At 53.5% G+C, this 22,117-nt stretch overlaps 3 protein-coding genes across 5 annotated transcripts; all 3 read left to right on the top strand.

Moving 5' to 3' along the window:
• Positions 1 to 1,023: 1,023 nt before the first annotated feature.
• Positions 1,024 to 5,677, top strand: PRODH2 (proline dehydrogenase 2). The gene is made up of 10 exons (XM_040439597.1): positions 1,024 to 1,272; positions 1,882 to 2,075; positions 2,624 to 2,744; positions 2,839 to 2,916; positions 2,992 to 3,072; positions 3,209 to 3,355; positions 3,485 to 3,651; positions 3,894 to 4,004; positions 5,209 to 5,297; positions 5,372 to 5,677. Exons 1-10 carry the CDS (start codon positions 1,072 to 1,074, stop codon positions 5,539 to 5,541), a joined length of 1,359 nt encoding a protein of 452 aa, XP_040295531.1. The 5' UTR covers positions 1,024 to 1,071; the 3' UTR covers positions 5,542 to 5,677.
• Positions 5,678 to 8,898: 3,221 nt separating this feature from the next.
• Positions 8,899 to 22,049, top strand: LOC121007570 (protein ADP-ribosylarginine hydrolase-like). 3 transcript variants are annotated; one of them, XM_040439600.1, is made up of 8 exons: positions 8,899 to 8,970; positions 11,396 to 11,619; positions 11,697 to 11,795; positions 20,374 to 20,479; positions 20,617 to 20,696; positions 20,888 to 21,071; positions 21,426 to 21,640; positions 21,720 to 22,049. In XM_040439600.1, the coding sequence occupies exons 1-8, from the start codon at positions 8,960 to 8,962 to the stop codon at positions 21,878 to 21,880; spliced, it is 1,080 nt and encodes a 359-aa protein (XP_040295534.1). In that variant the 5' UTR covers positions 8,899 to 8,959; the 3' UTR covers positions 21,881 to 22,049. The 3 variants fall into 3 exon arrangements, with proteins under 3 accessions (XP_040295534.1, XP_040295533.1, XP_040295535.1); XM_040439599.1 differs by having other exon boundaries at positions 8,925 to 8,970; positions 11,390 to 11,619; XM_040439601.1 differs by having other exon boundaries at positions 8,938 to 9,073.
• Positions 13,442 to 16,663, top strand: KIFAP3 (kinesin associated protein 3). Its single transcript, XM_040439576.1, has one exon. The coding sequence runs from the start codon at positions 13,488 to 13,490 to the stop codon at positions 15,975 to 15,977; it is 2,490 nt and encodes an 829-aa protein (XP_040295510.1). The 5' UTR covers positions 13,442 to 13,487; the 3' UTR covers positions 15,978 to 16,663.
• Positions 22,050 to 22,117: the final 68 nt, after the last annotated feature.

A 22,117-nucleotide genomic window follows, 5' to 3' on the forward strand; every position in this document is an offset into this window, starting at 1 on the left:
ACCCGCACCTATCTGACGCCGGTGGCATATCCTAGTGATACGCCGAAAATGTCTAAGATGAGACAGACCCTTTAAACATCCAGTAAGAAGTGTCTGCCCCCCCCCCCCCCCCCCCCCCCCCAGGATGCTGTGTATTGTGTGCAGCGAGGCAGTCGGCGTCCGCTTATCTTGTGAGAAGCGTCTCAGCTGCTGCTCTCCGGTTAGGACCCCGGGCCCCAGATGTGCCGGCTCCCAGGGATTCTTGTGGGTGGCCTTGACATTCCTAATTACAACATGAGGGGAATAAGCACCTAGAATGGAGCGACGCCCTCTGATGGTGAAGCTGAGGAACTGCACCTTTACTGCTAAGTACAGGAGTCACTGACAGTCCTGCAATTCTAATGCAGTCTTATGCCTAATGCAGGGGCGGAGCCTGACACAAGGTTTCAGTCTCTGGTTTTCTTGCCCCGCCCTCTTCCATTAGAGAACTCCGTATGTTTCACCTGAAGTGTTCCTTTAACATTTATCATATTTTTTTCCTAGTTTTTGAAGTCATTTTGTGACCCTGACAGTCGTCACATACACTGGATAACTCTAGTGCGTACTCCTAAAACTTCTGAGGGTTTGCTCCTTTGGCTGCTGGTGCCCGATGCAAATATATATGTGTAAAGTGCCCCCTTTGCTGCCCCTGGTGGTAGGTGGTGGAGGTTGCGCTGGTGATGTTTATCACAGTTCTGTGCCCCCTCCTTCCCCTTCCCCCGGGACATTTTGTGCCCGGTCCGACCTTTTATTTACTGAATAATCCTGGTGAACGTTAAACCCAGACGTGGCTCAGCGCTGGATTAATAAGTTTTGGAAAGTGTTCTATCCTGCAGAGCATTGCACTTTTTCCTCGTCATACAGGTAGCCTATATATTAACCCCTTCCTCCCCCGGTGTATTGATTTTAGCCAGGAGGTCAGACGTGCCCATAGCCTCCAGCTGCCGCCTTCCCCCCGTCTGCCGTCATTGGTCGCTGACCCCCCCCCCCCCCCCCCCCCCCCGTACTTTCGCTCCCTGCCGTCCCTCAGGTGGTGAAGAACCTGCACACAACATGTGGAGCTTCACCCGCTGCCTTCGATCTCGGCTCTCGCCCGGGCCGCAGTCCTGTAGGGCGTTCTCTCACGGGTCAGAACCAGCGCTCAGTTTTTCTGATGGAAAGATCTTCAGGCTGAAGAGCGGATGGGAGGTGGCGCGGGGGCTCCTCATATTCCGCCTCTGCTCGGTGCCCACCCTGGTGAGGAACTCTGAGAAGGTGAGTGAGGACGACGCCAACATATGTGCCGTCAATGGAAGCATCGGTATTCGTGGACGGCAACCAACATGAGGTCTAATACTCACAGCTGGGGTTTTGTTACAGTGTATCCAGTCTCTACAGTCCTGAACTCCACACTGATACATTGTAACAAACTATCAGGACAGGAGAGAGACTGGTGCTGCATAGACTGATACATTGTTGTAAACCTGACCTGGTCCTCACAGAGCTGAGGGTTTGTTACAATGTGTCCAGTCTAGATAATTCTCTGAGCTAAAGAGCCTGAACTCCAGAGTGATACAATGTAACAAACTACATTGTTGTCCTCACAGAGCTGAGGGTTAGTTACAATGTATCCAGTCTAGACAAGGATGTTGCAGACTCCAGAGTGATACAATGTATCAGGCGGTTTAGCTCACAGGATTGTCTAGACTGGATACAATTATAACAAACCCATCCTGACCTAGTCCTGATTTCACTGCTGAGATTTATTACAATGTATCAGAAAAGGAGAACAATCCCCCCACATCAGATCTGTCACCCGTCCGTACCCCTGGATCTCTGTAAGGCTTTGGTTTAGTGATCGGCCATGATCCTTTCTCCCCGCAGCTGCTTTCCGTCTCTCGCAGGCTCCTGGGCCGCAGACTCTTTGAATGGGGCATGAGACGTTCCGTGTACGGGCAGTTTGTTGCTGGGGAGACCCTCCCCGAGATACAGGACTGTATGGACCGGCTGGCCAGGCTGGGCATCCGACCCATGTTAGCTGTGCCCATAGAAGAGGATTTGGGTGAAAGCAAAAGCGGGTGAGCCGATATCACAGTCTTGTGTTACGTGTTTGGTGGGTGAATATGACGCGTCTTCCTCACGGCCTGGTGATAAAATCTGAGTGGTCGCTAATCACTTGCTGGAAGTCCACAATTAGTGGTGTAGCTACAGGGGTCAGCGGTAGAAGTTGCATAGGGGCTCTGGTGCCTGAGGGGGCCACATACACAAACACCGGTATTATTTTTTTAAAAAAATCTGCTTTATATTTATTGAATTATATATTAATAAAGAATATTTAAATAAATAAATAGCACATGGTTGACAGGTCCCTGTTTTAGATTTTGAGGACTAGAAGCTCAGCAAATGTGGTGGGGACATAAAAAAAAAACAAAAAAAAAAAACTCTAAGCTGCATTTCCCTCTGCTGCCACCAGAGGTCACTGATTGATTTAGAAGCTGTTGTCCTCCATGGCAGCAGAGCCACCTGCAGTCTATAAGTGGTACTGCACCGGTTATCTAGCCGTACCGTCCGCTCATATGTCACACGTATGGATCCGTGTAATCCGTGTTTTTTTTTTTTTTTGCAGGGAGCTCTGGTACGAGCAGAACGAAGAGATCATGCTGAAATGCGTCGACCTCTCTGCGGTCGGAGGCGACCGTCCCATGATGCAGCTGAAGATCACTGCCCTGATGAGCGCTGATCTGTGCGTGAGTGCGAGAGGCGTGATGAACATGGGGCGTGTGGGGGAGGGGAGCTGACAACTCGTTTATAGCGTTTCCTTTCTCCCCTTGGTGTCCCCAGAAGGTCCTGTCCATGTGTCTGTCAGACCCGTCCCACCAGATCAGTCCGCAGAGGATCGTCTCCATCATGGAAGGGCAGGTACGTGTAATAACCCCGCCGAGGCGTGATACCTGGGCCCAGGAGCTAACACTCACTATCCGTCCGTTTCTCCAGGGCTCAGACCTCCCCTTCCTGTCCGATCAGCAGAATCAGCATCTCCAGGCCTCTGTGCGGCGACTCAGCCGCGTCGGGAAGGTGAGCGCGGTGAACGTGTCGCTACACCGGAGGTTATTCTAGAATTTGCATGGGGTTGCCTAGCAACCGCCTCACTTCCTGTCTGGGTGACCACCAGGACGTACAGTAGACTCCTCCTCCTCTATTCTCTCCTCAGCACGCTAAAGCGAAGGGCGTCCGTGTCCTGGTGGACGCGGAGTACACGTACATGAACCCCGCCCTCAGCCTGGTTACCATGGCGATGATGGCGCAGTGCAACCAAGACGAGCCCTGGATCTGGAACACGTATCAGTGTTATTTAAAGGTAAGATGGCCGCCCCCCAGGCGTGTGAGGGGACACAGATGTGTAGGCCTCAAAGCCTTCCTCCGCCATCTTGGGCCGGGTGTTATGTCCCTTTAAGAGGCCATCTTGTTTTGTCTCTTCCTCATGGAGGATTCCTTCAAGAACCTGACCCAGGACCTGGAGGCCGCCGAGCGGCTGGCGCTGTGTTTCGGGGTGAAGTTGGTCCGCGGGGCGTATATGGACAAGGAGCGGAAGCTGGCCAAAGAGAAGGGTTACCGTGACCCCGTACAGCCCGACTGGACCGCCACCAACGCGAGGTGAGAGCCGCGGGGCCGCCCTTCTATGTGACTGTCCATTTTCAGGGTCTCTGCTTGCTGTCAGTGAATAAGGACACTTTTGCTAACTATCCAAAGACTGAAGAGCCGCTGAGGGTTTGTTTCAGTGTATCGGCATAGCTGACACACCTGCCGGGATCAGTTCACAGGACATTATAGGGGGGCAGGAGACCCCAAAACTATGACGCACAGGACCAGTACTCATGACCTCTGACCTCCCCCAGTTACCAGCGCTCCCTGGACAAGCTGCTCAATCTGATTGGACGAGACGGTCAGCGCCATAACCTCATCATCGCGAGTCACAACGAGCAGTCCGTGCTCCATGCTGCTCGTAGGTGAGTGCACGGTATCACACAGGATTAGATACACTCGGCAGACTGTATCACACAGGATAGGATTAGATACACAGCTCAGCAGACAGTATCACACAGGATAGGATTAGATACACAGCTCAGCAGACAGTATCACACAGGAGAGGATTAGATACACAGCTCAGCAGACAGTATCACACAGAACAGGATTAGATACACGGCTCAGCAGACAGTATTACACAGGATAGGATTAGATACACAGCAGACAGTATCACACAGGATAGGATTAGATACACAGCTCAGCAGACAGTATCACACAGGATAGGATTAGATACACAGCTCAGCAGACAGTATCACACAGAACAGGATTAGATACACGGCTCAGCAGACAGTATCACACAGGATAGGATTAGATACACAGCTCAGCAGACAGTATCACACAGGAGAGGATTAGATACACAGCTCAGCAGACAGTATCACACAGGACAGGATTAGATACAGAGGTCAGCAGACCGTATCACACAGGACAGGATTAGATACAGAGGTCAGCAGACAGTATCACACAGGAGAGGATTAGATACACAGCTCAGCAGACTGTATCACACAGGATAGGATTAGATACACAGCTCAGCAGACAGTATCACACAGGATAGGATTAGATACACAGCTCAGCAGGCAGTATCACACAGGATAGGATTAGATACACAGCTCAGCAGACAGTATCACACAGGATAGGATTAGATACACAGCTCAGCAGACAGTATCACACAGGACGGGATTAGATACACAGCTCAGCAGACAGTATCACACAGGAGAGGATTAGATACACAGCTCAGCAGACAGTATCACACAGGAGAGGATTAGATACACCGCTCAGCAGACAGTATCACACAGGACAGGATTAGATACACGGCTCAGAAGACAGTATCACACAGGATAGGATTAGATACACAGCTCAGCAGACTGTATCACACAGGACGGGATTAGATACACAGCTCAGCAGACAGTATCACACAGGAGAGGATTAGATACACAGCTCAGCAGACTGTATCACACAGGAGAGGATTAGATACACAGCTCAGCAGACAGTATCACACAGGAGAGGATTAGATACACAGCTCAGCAGACTGTATCACACAGGATGGGATTAGATACACAGCTCAGCAGACTGTATCACACAGGACGGGATTAGATACACGGCTCAGCTGACATCTTCATGTTCTTCCAGGATGGAGGAGCTCGGGATTGATAAGATCAGCGGCGCCGTGTGCTTTGGGCAGCTTCTCGGCATGTGTGATCACGTCTCGCTCACTCTCGGTAAGTTTCGCCATATTAGCTGTCACCCAGCTTTCCCAGGAGCCGATCTCTGGGTTATCCTCGTGTCTCCTCAGGTCAGGCGGGGTATCTGGTCTATAAGTCCATCCCGTACGGCTCGGTGGACTCCGTCCTCCCGTATCTGGTGCGACGAGCGCAGGAGAATCAGAGCGTCCTGCAAGGAATCCGGAAGGAGAGAGACCTCCTGCGGCGAGAGCTGAGACGGCGCCTGCTGGGCCGGGGCTGAAGAGTCCGACCGCGTCCTCCTGATCGACAACCTGACAACCAAAGTGTCATAATCAACATGGGGGAGGGGGCACTTACTTATTGATACGAGGGCGGTGGCTCCTGCTGTGATAATAATTATAATGAATTTTCTAAAATCTGCCTCCAGAACTGGTGAAAATAATCCAAAAAGAAACAATTTATAGAAGGACACCCCCAAATCCACCTCACCCCAACAGAACCCCTAAAACCAGGTTCACACATTGCAGACACTGAACCAGCAGGGGGCAGCACAGTGGAGCATGCTCTGTACAGACACTGAACCACCAGGGGGCAGCACAGTGGAGCATGCTCTGTACAGACACTGAACCAGCAGAGGGCAGCACAGTGGAGCATGCTCTGTACAGACACTGAACCACCAGGGGGCAGCACAGTGGAGCATGCTCTGTACAGACACTGAACCAGCAGAGGGCAGCACAGTGGAGCATGCTCTGTACAGACACTGAACCAGCAGGGGGGCAGCACAGTGGAGCATGCTCTGTACAGACCCTCAACCAGCAGGGGGGCAGCACAGTGGAGCATGCTCTGTACAGACACTGAACCAGCAGAGGGCAGCACGGTGGAGCATGCTCTGTACAGACACTGAACCAGCAGGGGGCAGCACAGTGGAGCATGCTCTTTACAGACCCTGAACCAGCAGGGGGCAGCACAGTGGAGCATGCTCTTTACAGACCCTGAACCAGCAGAGGGCAGCACGGTGGAGCATGCTCTGGACAGACCCTCAACCAGCAGAGGGCAGCACAGTGGAGCATGCTCTGTACAGACACTGAACCAGCAGAGGGCAGCACGGTGGAGCATGCTCTGTACAGACCCTGAACCAGCAGAGGGCAGCACGGTGGAGCATGCTCTGTACAGACCCTGAACCAGCAGGGGGGCAGCACAGTGGAGCATGCTCTGTACAGACACTGAACTAGCAGAGGGCAGCACGATGAAGCAAGCTCACTGTGCTGCTATAGACACTGAACCAGCAGAGGGCAGCACGGTGATGCAAGCTCACTATAGACACTGAACCAGCAGGGGGGCAGCACAGTGGAGCATACTCTGTACAGACACTGAACCAGCAGGGGGGCAGCACAGTGGAGCATGCTCTGTACAGACCCTGAACCAGCAGGGGGAAAGCACGATGAAGCAAACTCCCTATAGACACTGAACCAGCAGGGGGGCAGCACAGTGGAGCATGCTCTGTACAGACACTGAACCAGCAGAGGGCAGCACAGTGGAGCATGCTCTGTACAGACCCTGAACCAGCAGGGGGCAGCACAGTGGAGCATGCTCTGTACAGACACTGAACCAGCAGAGGGCAGCACGATGAAGCAAACTCCCTATAGACACTGAACCAGCAGGGGGGCAGCACAGTGGAGCATGCTCTGTACAGACACTGAACCAGCAGAGGGCAGCACGGTGGAGCATGCTCTGTACAGACCCTGAACCAGCAGGGGGCAGCACAGTGGAGCATGCTCTGTACAGACACTGAACCAGCAGAGGGCAGCACGATGAAGCAAACTCCCTATAGACACTGAACCAGCAGGGGGGCAGCACAGTGGAGCATGCTCTGTACAGACCCTGAACCAGCAGGGGGGCAGCACAGTGGAGCATGCTCTGTACAGACACTGAACCAGCAGAGGGCAGCACAGTGGAGCATGCTCTGTACAGACCCTGAACCAGCAGGGGGGCAGCACAGTGGAGCATGCTCTGTACAGACACTGAACCAGCAGGGGGCAGCACAGTGGAGCATGCTCTGTACAGACCCTGAACCAGCAGGGGGGCAGCACAGTGGAGCATGCTCTGTACAGACACTGAACCAGCAGGGGGTAGCACGGTGACGCAGGCTCACTATAGACACTGAACCAGCAGAGGGCAGCACGGTGGAGCATGCTCTGTACAGACCCTCAACCAGTAGGGGGGCAGCACAGTGGAGCATGCTCTGTACAGACCCTGAACCAGCAGGGGCCAGCACGATGAAGCAAGCTCCCTATAGACACTTAACCAGCAGAGGGCAGCACGGTGACGCAGGCTCACTATAGACACTGAACCAGCAGAGGGCAGCACAGTGGAGCATTCTCTGTACAGACCCTCAACCAGTAGGGGGGCAGCACAGTGGAGCATGCTCTGTACAGACCCTGAACCAGCAGGGGCCAGCACGATGAAGCAAGCTCCCTATAGACACTGAACCAGCAGGGGGGCAGCACAGTGGAGCATGCTCTGTACAGACACTGAACCAGCAGGGGGCAGCACAGTGGAGCATGCTCTGTACAGACCCTGAACCAGCAGGGGGGCAGCACAGTGGAGCATGCTCTGTACAGACACTGAACCAGCAGAGGGCAGCACGGTGGAGCATGCTCTGTACAGACCCTGAACCAGCAGGGGGCAGCACGGTGGAGCATGCTCTGTACAGACCCTGAACCAGCAGGGGGCAGCACGGTGGAGCATGGTCTGTACAGACACTGAACTAGCAGAGGGCAGCACGATGAAGCAAGCTCACTGTGCTGCTATAGACACTGAACCAGCAGAGGGCAACACGGTGGAGCATGGTCTGTACAGACCCTGAACCAGCAGGGGGCAGCACGATGAAGCAAGCTCCCTATAGACCCTGAACCAGCAGAGGGCAGCACAGTGGAGCATGCTCTGTACAGACACTGAACCAGCAGAGGGCAGCACAGTGGAGCATGCTCTGTACAGACACTGAACCAGCAGAGGGCAGCACAGTGGAGCATGCTCTGTACAGACCCTGAACCAGCAGGGGGCAGCACAGTGGAGCATGCTCTGTACAGACCCTGAACCAGCAGGGGGCAGCACAGTGGAGCATGCTCTGTACAGACACTGAACCAGCAGAGGGCAGCACGATGAAGCAAGCTCCCTATAGACACTGAACCAGCAGGGGAGAGCACGATGAAGCAAGCTCCCTATAGACACTGAACCAGCAGGGGGGCAGCACAGTGGAGCATGCTCTGTACAGACCCTGAACCAGCAGGGGGCAGCAGTGTGATGTTATAAGTTATAAAGCTGGGTGGGTGACTCTGGATATAGCCTGTCATCCAGCTTTCCTTGGCTCCAGAAAGGCAAATCTCTATAGCGGGCAGGGTTGGGAGCTGTAGTGGCGGCCATGCTCGTACGTTCCAGCTGCCGCAGGGTTAATTCTAGGTGAGGACTTTTATAACATTATATCAGGTTAATAAGCAGCTGGCTGAACTTTGACCTTTGACTAATCTAGGCACGGGATGTGCTGAGCTCGGGCCCCAGCAGTGAAGGGGTTACAGAGGGGACGTCCAGACTGGATCTGGGTCACATGACACCCAAAACACAGACTGGGGGGGAGGGGCAGGACTTTGGTCAAGGAGAGCAGAGGGAAGAACCGGTGCACAGTCTGCAGCGCCAGTATCATGGAGAGCAAGTAAGAGCCACGAGGCCCGCCGTGCCCCCAGCCTCCCCTCTTAAAGGGGTAGTGACCCTGCAGCCCAGGATACATTACATTGTGTATCGCCATATATATACGGGTATGTAGAGATACAATTGGGAGAGTAGAGCGCCACATGTGCATTAAACGCGGCTGCCGGGTCCGCTCACCAGAGCCGCAACAACTGTAGATCGCTTTGCTGGTTATTGGGTGTCCCGATCAGTGGGCGGCGGTCCTTCGTGCGCGCTCAGGGCAGGCGGCGGTCCTCTGCGCGCGCTCAGGGCAGGCGGCGGCGGTCCTCTGTGCGCGCTCAGGGCAGGCGGCGGCGGTCCTTTGCGCGCGCTCAGGGCAGGCGGCGGTCCTTTGCGCGCGCTCAGGGCAGGCGGCAGATGAAGAGAAATAACCTTTAAAAAAACGTAGTTGCGGAGCCCCTTTGGCGCTGCCTGGACCTCGACTGAATGAACTTCTGAACTGAAGTGTCTGGTGCCACCCAGACACAGCATGAGATACAGCCTCTAGCCCGGATACAGGCTGAGATACGGCCTGTAGCCCGGATACAGGCTGAGATACGGCCTGTAGCCCGGATACAGGCTGAGATACGGCCTGTAGCCCGGATACAGGCTGAGATACGGCCTGTAGCCCGGATACAGGCTGAGATACGGCCTGTAGCCCGGATACAGGCTGAGATACGGCCTGTAGCCCGGATACAGGATGAGATACGGCCTGTAGCCCGGATACAGGATGAGATACGGCCTTTAGCCCGGATACAGGATGAGATACGGCCTGTAGCCCGGATACAGGATGAGATACGGCCTGTAGCCCGGATACAGGATGAGATACGGCCTGTAGCCCGGATACAGGATGAGATACGGCCTGTAGCCCGGATACAGGATGAGATACGGCCTGTAGCCCGGATACAGGATGAGATACGGCCTGTAGCCCGGATACAGGATGAGATACGGCCTGTAGCCCGGATACAGGATGAGATACGGCCTGTAGCCCGGATACAGGATGAGATACGGCCTGTAGCCCGGATACAGGATGAGATACGGCCTGTAGCCCGGATACAGGATGAGATACGGCCTGTAGCCCGGATACAGGATGAGATACGGCCTGTAGCCCGGATACAGGATGAGATACGGCCTGTAGCCCGGATACAGGATGAGATACGGCCTGTAGCCCGGATACAAGATGAGATACGGCCTCTAGCCCGGATACAGGATGAGATACGGCCTCTAGCCCGGATACAGGATGAGATACAGGTCCTGCTATCCTGCGGCACATTTGCCCACAGATGTTACAGCTGCCGGTCCCATAAATGCTGGATCGGTGATGAATCTGGTGACCGGCAGCCAAGGCAGAGCTGTAATCTGGAGGAGACGTTCCCGGGAAGCCCTGCTGTGTGGCCGGGCCTCATCCTGCCATGGGAGGACACATGTGGCGGTAGGATGTACTGCCCCTCATATCATTACTGGGGGTGACGACTGTCGTATGCAATGGCTTCCCCGATCATCACACCAGCGGGGGGGGGGGGGGGCAGGATGGAAGCTCTCACCACGAGGCCTCCGTACTCCAACCCGACCGTCACCGGATCCCAAACAGAACCTGGATTCATCACTAATGATCCAGTCCCGGTCCGGAGCAGTCCAGGTCTCTGGTTCATTACCCCACTGCTGCTGTCAGTGGCCGGGCACGTAACGGGCGCAGGGACAGTTAATCTCCTGCTAAGCGCCTGGAAATGGTCCGGGCAGAGACGGGTGTAATGAGGGGGCCGCCTGTGTCCGGATGGGGGACGACGAGACTGTGGAGATCCTCTCTTCTGGAGCCTATACTCTGTGTGCCATCATGTAACTACTACCCCCAACATCTCCTAACAGCGAACTAGATGGCAACAATTCATCGAAACAACCATCCGGCTCCTTTTGATCCAATGATCGGCCAAATGTCTTTCAGCGCGTCATAGAGGTATGTCCACCAGTCACCGCTCTCTTACCAAAAGGTACACTGCCCAAAAGTAGCCTCTGAGAGCCTTTTCATAGGTCAGCGGGGGAAGCACGTGCCAAGACCCAGTGTCTAACCCGACCTCACCTGTAGTCATTACACGTCTGCCTGAGACATAACTGTGGCGTCCGACATCTCTGGGGCGGGATTGCTATTGTCAATGAGTGTATATGAAATCTTTCAGCAGCGCCACCTTCTGGTCACAGAAAGACACTGCACCTAATAGAAATCGATGCACTGATTCTGGCTGAGCTTGTGCTGACACACAGCAGCTAAACAGAACAAGCAGAGCTGCAGTATAAAGCAGGGAGGAAGGACAGACCAGCAGCATGAGACGGGGTGGATTTCAGACTCCAATAGGTGGTATAGTTGGGGGTGTGGTTTGGAGCTTATATAATGTCTCTTTATTACTCGGTCTCAGGGCGCCATCACGTGATCTGTACGTAGCCGCCATGTTGCTGAGCGGCGCCGGAGATGCTCTGGGCTACAGGAACCAGCTGTGGGAATACTGTAAGTCGGGGCCCCAGATCCACAAGGAGCTGCAGGAGCTGGGAGGACTCCACAACCTCGCCGTGAGCCTGCCGGACTGGCCGGTCAGCGACGACACCGTGCTGCACCTGGCGACGGGCGAGGGCCTGGCAACGGGTGAGTCCTCTGTAAGGTGAGCGGTGGGGCCCACAGCAACCAATCAGATCACTGCATGAACTCTCCGCCCCCTGCAGGGAAGGTGAAGGAAGAACTGTATCAGGAGCTGGCCGCCCGATACGTGTCCGCCATGGCCGACATGGAGGGGAGGAAGCCGGGACCCACCAGCATCCTGGGTAAGACGCTGATGTCGTGTGCTTCACTCACATCCAGAGCTGCAATCACAATTCTGCTTTCCAGCATTTCCCCACAGTGTTAGTAGAGATCCTGCCATACTGAGGTGCATTGTGGGAGATGTAGTGCGTACACCGGGCCCCGCCTGCGGTTTTGGATGATTACGCCCCTCGCGCTCTGCCAGGATCGGTCCTCCGTTATACGCCGCCCCCGATAATGATGTGCATCGGATAGGATCACACAAATCAGATTCATAACACCAAATCCGCTAATTCCAGGAAAGACGGGGCGGCCATTTTGAATCTGACCTTGCCTGAACCTGTTGGAGATGGGCAGCGGTCACAGGTGTTTGGTTACTGCTTGCTCCCCTCTCCACATTAACCCCTTGCTGACTCCTGTATCTCTCGGGGACAGCAGGGCTCCCCGTGGAGAAGGTCTCGCTCTGTATTTAGCCCTCGGTGCCATAATCGTCAGGGGCCTGGGTATCTGCATGAGCTGCTGGGCCTAGCACACCCAGAACAGCCATGTACAACCTCTCTGGGGGCCGTATTCCCCCTGTAACTGCCCCAGAGGTTTATTAAAACCGGTGTAAAGGGAAAATGTATTTACCTGAAATTTTCGGTAGTCCATCACAAAGTCGTGCTGCCATAGGACGTCCAGAAAACCCATAGCAACCAATCAGATTCCACCTTTCATTTTCCAAAGGAGCTCGGAGAAATGAAAGGAGAAATCTGACTGGTTGCTATGGGCGACTAAACCAGTTTTCCTTCACACCAGTTCTGATGAACCTCTGGGCTGACGCACGGACAGAGCTCTGCTACATCTGTCAGCCCCACTCCTCACGGTATGGCGGGCCTGCGACCTCCGTTCTAGTGATTAGAGGGGCCCCCACTGATCAGACAGGAGATAAACGTCACTGGCTGGACAATCCCTTTAATTAAAGGGCTTTTCTCATCTCAGACAATGGGGGCATATCGCTAGGATATGCCCCCATTGTCCCAGCGGTGGGCCCCGCACCTATATCGAGAACGGAGCCCCGAAAGTGAAGGAGGGCACACTGCGCATGCGCAGCCGCCCTCCCTTCATTTCTATCGGGCCGCCGAAAATAGCCGAGCAAGCCGTCTGCCCCATAGAAATGAATGGGAGCATGGGCAGCGCATGCGCGGTGTGCCCTCCTTCACTTCTATGGGAGAGGCGGGGATTAGCGATTGGTGGTGGACGGGCCCCAGGAAATCTGGCGTCCTCCAGCCACAGCGCTCCCCGCTCCGTTCTCGATATAGGTGCGGGTCCCACCGCTGGCATGGCAGCATATCGCTAGTCTAAGATGGGAATAGCCCTTTAATGGCGGTTTTATACCCCCATACAGTCCTGATAATATACCGCACTATTATAAATAATATCTAAAGACTAAATAAATGAATACAGCACATGTACATGTAACGTGAGGCTGTGCTGTGTGTGTGGGAGAGATGGCCACAGAAAAGACGCAAGGAAGCAGCAGACAGACAGGTGTGAACGGAACGCAGCAGAGCAGGCGCTTTACCGCCACCGACCAGCAGGGGGAGACAGAGAACTGGAGGACCAGTCACACGGCGGATGCTGCTCCTCCCCAGTGACGTCACATCAGAGCAGGCGCTTTACCGCCACCGACCAGCAGGGGGAGACAGAGAACTGGAGGACCAGTCACACAGCGGATGCGGCTCCTCCCCAGTGACGTCATATCCGGGCGTCTCCGGTCTATCCCCCTGGAAACAGCAACAAACGGTCCGCTGTCCCCTGTCATCCCCGGTGTCGGAGCCGGCGCTGTAGACATGCAGTCCGAGGACGCCCGCTACCTGAAGAGGAAGGTGAAGGGCGGAAACATCGACGTCCACCCGACGGAGAAGGCGCTGGTGGTGCACTATGAGGTGGAGGCCACCATCCTGGGAGAGATGGGGGAGCCAATGCTGGGGGAGCGCAAGGAGTGTCAGAAGATCATCCGCCTGAAGAGCCTGAACGCCGGCACGGACATCGCCTCCCTGGCCAGGAAGGTGGTGGAGGAATGCCGGCTGCTGCACCCGTCCAAGCTGGCTGAGGTGGAGCAGCTGCTGTACTACCTGCAGAACCGACGGGAGGAGGGGGCGAGGGAGAAGAGGAGCGCCGAGCCCAGGGACCCCGCGCCCCCCGAGGGCCCGCAGATGGATGAGGTGGCCAGCATCAACGACATGGAGGAGTACATCGAGCTGCTGTACGAGGAGGTCCCCGACAAAGTGCGCGGCTCCGCCCTGATCCTGCAGCTCGCCCGCAACCCCGACAACCTGGAGGAGCTGCTCCTGAACGAGACGGCGCTGGGCGCCCTGGCCCGGGTGCTGCGGGAGGACTGGAAGCAGAGCGCCGAGCTGGCCACCAACATCATCTACGTCTTCTTCTGCTTCTCCAGCTTCTCCCAGTTTCGGGGGTTAATAACGCACTATAAAATCGGCGCCCTGTGCATGAACATCATTGACCACGAGTTAAAGCGCCACGAGCTGTGGCAAGAAGAACTGGCCAAGAAGAAGAAGGCCATCGACGAAGACCCCGAGACCCCCTCCTTGAAGAGAGAGTATGAGAAGACCTATAAAAAATACCAGGGGCTCCTGGTGAAACAGGAGCGGCTCCTGAGGGTGGCCCTCTACCTGCTGCTCAACCTGGCGGAGGATCCCCGCACCGAGCTGAAGATGAGGAACAAGAACATTGTCCACATGTTGGTGAAAGCCCTGGACCGAGAGAACTCCGAGCTCCTCATCCTCGTGGTCTCCTTTCTGAAGAAGCTCAGCATCTTCCTGGAAAACAAAAACGACATGGCCGAGATGGAGATCGTGGAGAAACTGTGTAAGATGGTGCCGTGCGAGCACGAAGACCTGCTCAACGTGACGCTGCGGCTCCTCCTCAACCTCTCCTTCGACGCCGGGCTGAGGAACAAGATGGTGCAGGTCGGGCTTCTCCCCAAGCTCACGGTCCTTCTGGAAAACGAGAACTACAGACAAGTGGTCCTGTGCATTCTGTATCACATCAGCATGGACGATCGGTGGAAATCCATGTTTGCCTACACAGACTGCATCCCCCGGGCCATGAAGATGCTCTTTGAATCCTCCGAGGGGCGCATCGACCTGGAGCTGATCTCTTTCTGCATCAATCTGGCGGCGAACAAGAGAAACGCTCAGTTAATCTGCGAAGGGAACGGGCTGAAGATGCTGATGAAGAAAGCGCTGAAATGGAAGGATCCGCTGGTAATGAAGATGGTCCGGAACATTTCCCAACACGACGGGCTCACCAAGAACCAGTTCATCGACTACGTCGGGGACCTGGCGGCTCAGATTTCAAATGACGAAGAGGAAGAATTTGTCATCGAGTGCCTGGGGACGCTCGCCAACCTGACTCTTGGCGACCTGGACTGGGAACTGGTTCTCAAGGAATATAAGCTCGTCCCTTACCTCAAGGATAAACTGAAGCCGGGCTCTGCTGAAGACGACCTGGTCCTGGAAGCCGTCATCATGATCGGGACGGTGTCCACCGACGACTCGTGCGCCGCCCTGTTGGCCAAATCTGGAATTATTCCGGCGCTCATCGAGCTGCTGAACGCTCAGCAGGAAGACGACGAGTTCGTGTGCCAGATTGTCTACGTCTTCTACCAGATGGTTTTCCATCAGGCGACCAGAGATGTCATCATCAAGGAGACGCAGGCCCCGGCCTATCTCATAGACTTAATGCACGATAAGAACTCGGAAATCCGAAAGGTCTGCGATAATACCCTCGACATCATTGCGGAATACGATGAGGAGTGGGCGAAGAAGATACAGAGCGAGAAGTTCCGCTGGCATAACTCTCAGTGGCTGGAGATGGTGGAGAGCCGTCAGATGGATGAGAACGAGCAGTATCTGTACGGCGACGAGCCCATCGAGCCCTTCATCCACGAGGGCGATATACTGGAAAGACCTGACTTGTATTACAACGCAGAGGGGCTCCTGCCGTCTGAAGGGGCCCCCAGTCCTGATTTCTTCAGTGACTATCAGCTTCAGAATGGAGATCTCATTGGGCAGCATCTGTTTAGCACCGGGACTGGTGTTGATAATTTTGGGCAATCTGCTGCCGTTCCTGGGCGTCCTACAACTGCATACGGCTACCGCCCAGATGAGCCTTACTACTACGGACTGGGCGCGCGATAGTCGCCAGTCGCCACAGATCGATTTATCAATCGGCCTATATTCCCATCCGCTTGGAGAAATGCATGCTGTGTGTGATGTGCTGTAGATCCGTGACTTACATCTGGGGGCGTCCTAGGAGTAATGGGAGGAACAGGCTGTGCCTTTTTAAAGGGGTTATCCGGGAATTAATATCCTCAGGATAGGTCACCAATATCAGATCGGCGGGGGTCCTGCTGGCGCTCTGTGCGTGCCGCGTTCATTTCCTACACCGGTCACATGGCTTAGTTGCAGCTCAGACCCATTAAAGTCAATGGGGTTGAGCTGCAGTACCAAGCACAGCCACTATACCATGTATGGCGCTGTGCTTGGTAAGTGCCCGGGAAGCTGTTGCTTTAACGCCAGGCATGCTCAACCTGCGGCCCTCCAGCTGTTGCAAAACTACAACTCCCAGCATTCCCAGACAGTCTACAGCTATCAGCCTGCAGCAGGGCAATAGTGGGAGTTGTAGTTTTACAACAGCTGGAGGGCCGCAGGTTGAGCATCCATGCTTTAACCAATGCTCAGGTGAGCACCGCAGCTTCCCGAAATAGCTGATCAGGACTTGGACCACCGCCGATGTGATATTGATGACCTATTCATCAATATTGTTTCCCGGATAACCCCTATGTACGCCTTTGGGTAATTTTTATTTATTTATTCCATTTTGGGCTAAATAAAATTATTTTTTTTAGTTGGCTGTTTATTAAAAATGTTCAGCTGTTTTTGAGAAACAGGTTTATCACTTCTCAGTCCCATTAGCTGACTGCTCATGTGAAGTCCGGTCGTTATAGCTCAACTCTTATCAGTCTAATAACACAGTGTCAGGAGATCGGAGATAAGGGTTTACATGATCTGTCAGCTGACGGGACTGAGAGGTGATACTCTGGAGACAGACCGTTTTTATTTATTTTTTAACCCCTGTATCTCAAAAATGGCTGAACATTTTTAATTAAGACTAATTTAAAATATAATTTTACTGCCAAATGAGTAAAATACAATCTTAAAAAAATTGCCGCTTTGTTGTGCATATCCTTTAAACATAAAACGTGATGTAGGGCAGGCATGCTCGACCTGCGGCCCTCCAGCTGTTGCAAAACTCCAACTCCCAGCATGGCTACACAGACTACAGCAGGGCATTGTGGGAGTTGTAGTTTTACAACAGCTGGAGGGCCGCAGGTTGAGCACGCCTGATGAAGGGGTTGTGTCACTTCAGTGAGTGGCATTTACAAGGCACTTACTAATGTATTATTATCCATATTGCTTCCTTTGCTGGCTGGATTAGTTTTCCCATCGCATTATACACGGCTTGTTTCCATGGTTACGACCACCCTGCAATCCATCAGTGGTGGTCGTGCTTGCACACTACAGGAAAAGGAGCCAGCCTATGTGCACTCCCATAGAGAGAGAGAGAGGCCGGTGCTTTTTCCTATAGTTTGCAAGCACGACCACTGCTGCTGGATTACAGGGTGGTCGTAACCATGGAAACGGGCAGTGTCTAATGTGATGGAAAAATGATTATTATTATTATTATTTTGCTCACCTTTTTATAGCGCTCACATATTCCGCTTTACAGACATGATCACACTGTCCCCAATGGGGCCAACAACCTAAGGGCTCATTCACACGAACCGTGTGATGCCCGTTGTCATATTGCGGCCTGCATTTGCGGATCCACAATACACGGGCACCGTTTCGTGTGCATTCCGCATCACTGATGCGGACCCATTCCGAAAAAACGGAACACTACGGAATGCTTCTGTAGTGTTCCGTTCCATGCCATGCCTCCGCACCACAAAAAGATAGAACTTGCTCTGTCTTTTTGCGGAACGGACGGATCGCGGACCCATTCAAGTGAATGGGTCCGTGATCCCCATGCGGCTGGGCCACGGTCGGTGCCCGTGCATTGCGGACCACAGCACGGGCTTTACGCAGTCGTGTGAACAAGCCCTAAGCTCCCTATCAGGGTGTCTTTGGAGAAAACCGGAAGAAAATCCCCACAAACACAGGGAGATACGTTTTTTTTCTGTGCGGGTGCAATGCGTTTTTCATGCACTTAAACAAGAAAACTGAAAAGTTACAAACAACCTCTCCGAGCAAGCATCAGTGAAAAACGCATCGCATCCGGACTGCATCCAGGTTATATCCGGACGCAATGCGTTTTTCACTGAAGCCCCATTTACCTCTATGGGGCCAGGGCTGCGTGAAAAACGCGGAATATAGAACCTGCTGTGATTCTCACGCAACGTCGAAATGAGGCGTGAAAAACAACGCTCATGTGCGCAGACCCATAGAAATGAAAGGGTCCGGATTTAGCGCGTTCACGTCACGCACCCCATCGTGTGAAAGGGGCCTAAAGCGAAGTAGTCCTACACCATGTTTCCCATTTAAAGGCTACGGACACCTTCAGGGCAGTTTTAATTTTATCGCATTTTGGGCTGAGAATCATTTATTCGATTGGTCTTTATTAAAATGTTTGGCAGTTTTTGTGATACAAGGGGTTAAAAATCAGTCAGACGATTAAAGCTAAACGGATAAGAATATGGCTTAGCACTCGTGCACGCGAACGTATTTTCTTTCCGTGTCCATATGCGGAACCATTTATTTCAATGGTTCTGCAAAAAAAAAAAAAAAAAATCTAAAGTTACTGTGTGTGTGCGCTGCGGCGCTTCCGTACGTCCTATTATTCTCCGTATTACGGACAAGGATAGGACGGTTCTATTAGGGAACGGCTGTTCCGTTCTGCAAAATACATATACGGTCGTGTGCATGAGCCCTTAAAGGGGTTTTCCAAGACTTGCATAGTGATGACCTACCCTCTGGATAGGTCATCAGTATCCGATCACTGGGGGTCCGACACCTGGGACCCCCGCTTTTGAGAAGGCACCAGCACTCCATCCTTTTCTCAGCTTTCCCTAGGCCAGTGACGTCCCTTTCATAGAAGTTAATGGGGCCGAGCGCAGTACCAAGCGCAGCCACTATACAAAGGACGGCGCTGTGCTTGGTGAGCAGTAAGAAGGCCGCGGCGATCACAGGAGCACCACTGATTGGTGGGGGGTCCCGGGTGTCGGGCCCCCGCCGATCAGCTATCTAGAGGACAGAGCATCCGTCTACAAGTCTCAGAAAACCCTTTGAAATGAGAGGTCAGGCTTCACATGAGCCGTCAGCTGACAGAACTCAGCAGGGACAGTGCAGATTTGAGATTTTTTAACCCCTTGTATCACAAACAATGACCAATAGAGAAATGTTTAGTTTAGGAAAACTCCAGGGATCTTCCGACGTCTGATCTGTGAATGTGCTGACGTGTTTCCCATCCCATGTATATTTAATAAGCGCATGTCCGCCATTATCTCACGCGGTGTCCTTTTATTTATGGCCGATGTTCTGTAGTGCGCCGGCACAGAATACACGGATTAAACCGCTTCTGGTCATCACGTTATTTATTGATGTCGCTCCCTGGGGTCATTTGGGTTTCCTCACAGAACGTCTCGCTGATTGGTCCGGTGTCGGTGGTCGCACATGCTCAGTAGCTCAGTCTTCTCACCGAAATACTTTAGTATGCAGGCGGCAGAATGAATCCGCAGGCCGGATGTCGGGAAGTGCGCAGCTTCTTCTCCCTGGCACTGAAAGTTGAAAGGAAGGCAGAGGACGCGGCTGCAGTTTTAGCTCCGTTTACAGCTTCACTGCGTCCATGTCTCTGACGGTAACGGAGCGGTCAGTTTTGCGGTCCATAAATTTGCAGGTCCGCAAAATATGGGTGCTGTCTGCGTCCATTCCACAAAAGAGCATGTCCTATACGCGGACACAGACAGATCTATAAAAGGGGCCTGGTGAGGGCGCGCCCGTCTCATTCCTCATTTTCTATGCCAGTTTTTGGCGTACGAAATGACTTGCAAAGGAGCCGGGGTAGATTTAAGATTGTCGCATATCCTGCTGGAGGAAGCGCAAAACTTACGTGGAGGCCTTTTACCTCCACAGGTCCTCTGCCTGCGCCTCCACATAACTTTGGCGCTTCCTCCAGCAGCACAGAGACGACGAAGACCGGCGTGTAAATAAGCCCCAAAATGCAAACCAATTGAAATCAATAGGGCCGCAAAAAGTGCGGATGCCACACGGCGTGGATCTGCAGTTTGTGGACCGCAAAATACACCGTTGTGTGAACGCAGCCTAAATCTTCAGTTGTTCTACAGCTTTTTCCCCCTCACATTTTGTGCTTTCTGTTCATCATAAACGTTAGTAAATATGGTTTGCACTTAACGATAAATAGAATTTAATCTGTCGATGCAGCTCTGGGTGTGACTGGAGTATAGAACAAATTCCAGATAAATACATAGAAGGGTTTACATTGCCGATGGGAGACATTTCTCTATAATTGTTTTAGGAACCTCCCAGCTGCGTCCCGGAGAACCTGGCGGCTACAAAATCCCGTTTAACCCCTCGGCGACTGGATGTGGAGCGGCCATGAGATCCATGTGTATAGGGCTGAGGTAAGGCACTGCTTTGGGATACAAGGTAGTAATAGAGGAGGGGCCCCAGTGCGCCCCCATTAATCGGCAGCTGGATGACATATAATGATTATTATAACCTTATTACGGCCTGCCCCCCCCCCCCCCCCCCTCCGCAGGTTCCCCCGTCCGTCTGAGCTGCCCGTTCTGGTCGCGGTCAGTGTGGAGAGCGGGAAGATGACGCACAACCATCCGACAGGTCAGCGGGTAGCGTCCATGCTTTACCCACCCATCTACTGACTAATGCCTTACTGGGCAGACACGAGGTGCATGGGAAAGCTGGGTGGCAGCCCCTGTGGGAGCCGTGGTGGCGGCGGCCATAATGGTTGTCACCCAGCTTTCCCAGCCTCAGGAGTGATCTTTACTGGTGCGATCTCCTTGTGTCTCCAGGGTACCTGGGATCCCTGGCCTCCGCTCTCTTCACATCCCTGTCCGTTCGGAGGGTCCCCCTTGAAGATTGGGGCTCCCTCCTGCTGGAGACGCTTCCTCTGGCCATGGAGTACGTGCGTTCGGCAGACACCGATGTGGAGCGGCACGTGGAAGCGTGGGATTATTTCCGGCAGTCCTGGGAGAGGTGAGGGGGGTGGATTTCCATCTCACTTAAAGGGGGGCTCTAGACACTGCACAGAGGACCACACAAGAAGTCACTAAGATAAAGCCTGTGTATACCTGCCTCTGAATATAGCCTGCAGTGTAAAGAATAGAGGTTCATGTCTGTATACAGATATTTAAATAACACAAAGTATAGGTGACCCCAGGTATGGCCATGACAACCAGAAAAAAAAAAAAAAAAATCCATTCTTTACACTGCAGGCTGTATCCCCAGAACTTGGAAACACTGCAAAATACAAATCAAAGTGACTTGTATTTGATGATGATTTCTGAGGTGCAGGGCCCTTTAATGATGAGCGTGAGGCTCTCTCCTCAGATACCTGTCGGAGCGGGGTCTTCTGCGGGGGGCTGGTCCGGCCGTGTTCCCATCTCCCTACAGCGCTGCAGACAGGGATGTGGAGTATGGGCGGTGGAGTCTGGACGGCTGGGCTGGGAGGAGCGGTCACGATGCTCCTATGATTGCCTATGATGCTCTGCTGGGGGCCCGGGGCTCCTGGGAGGAGCTGTGCAGCAGAGCCATGTTTCATGGAGGTGAGGTAGAGGGCTGGACAACGTCCCTGATTTGTGTGCGCTGTAGTCCTCCGCCTTCACGACCTTTGTCCTCACACAGGTGACAGCGACTCCACCGGGGTCATCGCCGGCTGCTGCTGGGGGGCCCTATATGGACTAGCAGGGGTCCCAACAGGAAACCACAGTCACCTGGAGTACAGGGGGAGGCTGGAGGCGGTCGCCCACTCTCTGCACAAGCTAGCCTGGGGGAGAGAACCCTGACCACAGCGGAAGACCCTGGATCCAAGGAGAAGACCCCTGACATGTGCAACGCCTTTAGTTGAGACACCCATCATACCTTTGTGGCAGAGGATGAGGGGAGTTGTAGTCGGTGTCCCCATTCTGTACTGATTTCGTCGTGTGACTAATAAAATATTTAATGTAATACTTTATATATAAATTCAGTAACGGAGGAATATTCCTCGTCGCCACCTAGTGGACAAAATGCAAAGTGCACAA

This window comes from Bufo bufo, chromosome 7, assembly GCF_905171765.1.
Source record: "Bufo bufo chromosome 7, aBufBuf1.1, whole genome shotgun sequence".
In the NCBI taxonomy this organism is placed as follows: Eukaryota; Metazoa; Chordata; class Amphibia; order Anura; family Bufonidae; genus Bufo; species Bufo bufo.

Coding starts and splice junctions, on each gene's coding strand:
- KIFAP3 (XM_040439576.1), top strand. CDS start 13,488: ATGCGGCTCCTCCCCAGTGACGTCATATCCGGGCGTCTCCGGTCTATC.
- LOC121007570 (XM_040439599.1), top strand. Junction 11,796..20,373: donor GGGACCCACCAGCATCCTGG/GTAAGACGCTGA, acceptor TAATTGTTTTAG/GAACCTCCCAGCTGCGTCCC. Junction 20,480..20,616: donor TCCATGTGTATAGGGCTGAG/GTAAGGCACTGC, acceptor CCCCCTCCGCAG/GTTCCCCCGTCCGTCTGAGC.
- PRODH2 (XM_040439597.1), top strand. CDS start 1,072: ATGTGGAGCTTCACCCGCTGCCTTCGATCTCGGCTCTCGCCCGGGCCG. Junction 1,273..1,881: donor TGGTGAGGAACTCTGAGAAG/GTGAGTGAGGAC, acceptor TTCTCCCCGCAG/CTGCTTTCCGTCTCTCGCAG. Junction 2,745..2,838: donor TGATGAGCGCTGATCTGTGC/GTGAGTGCGAGA, acceptor TGGTGTCCCCAG/AAGGTCCTGTCCATGTGTCT.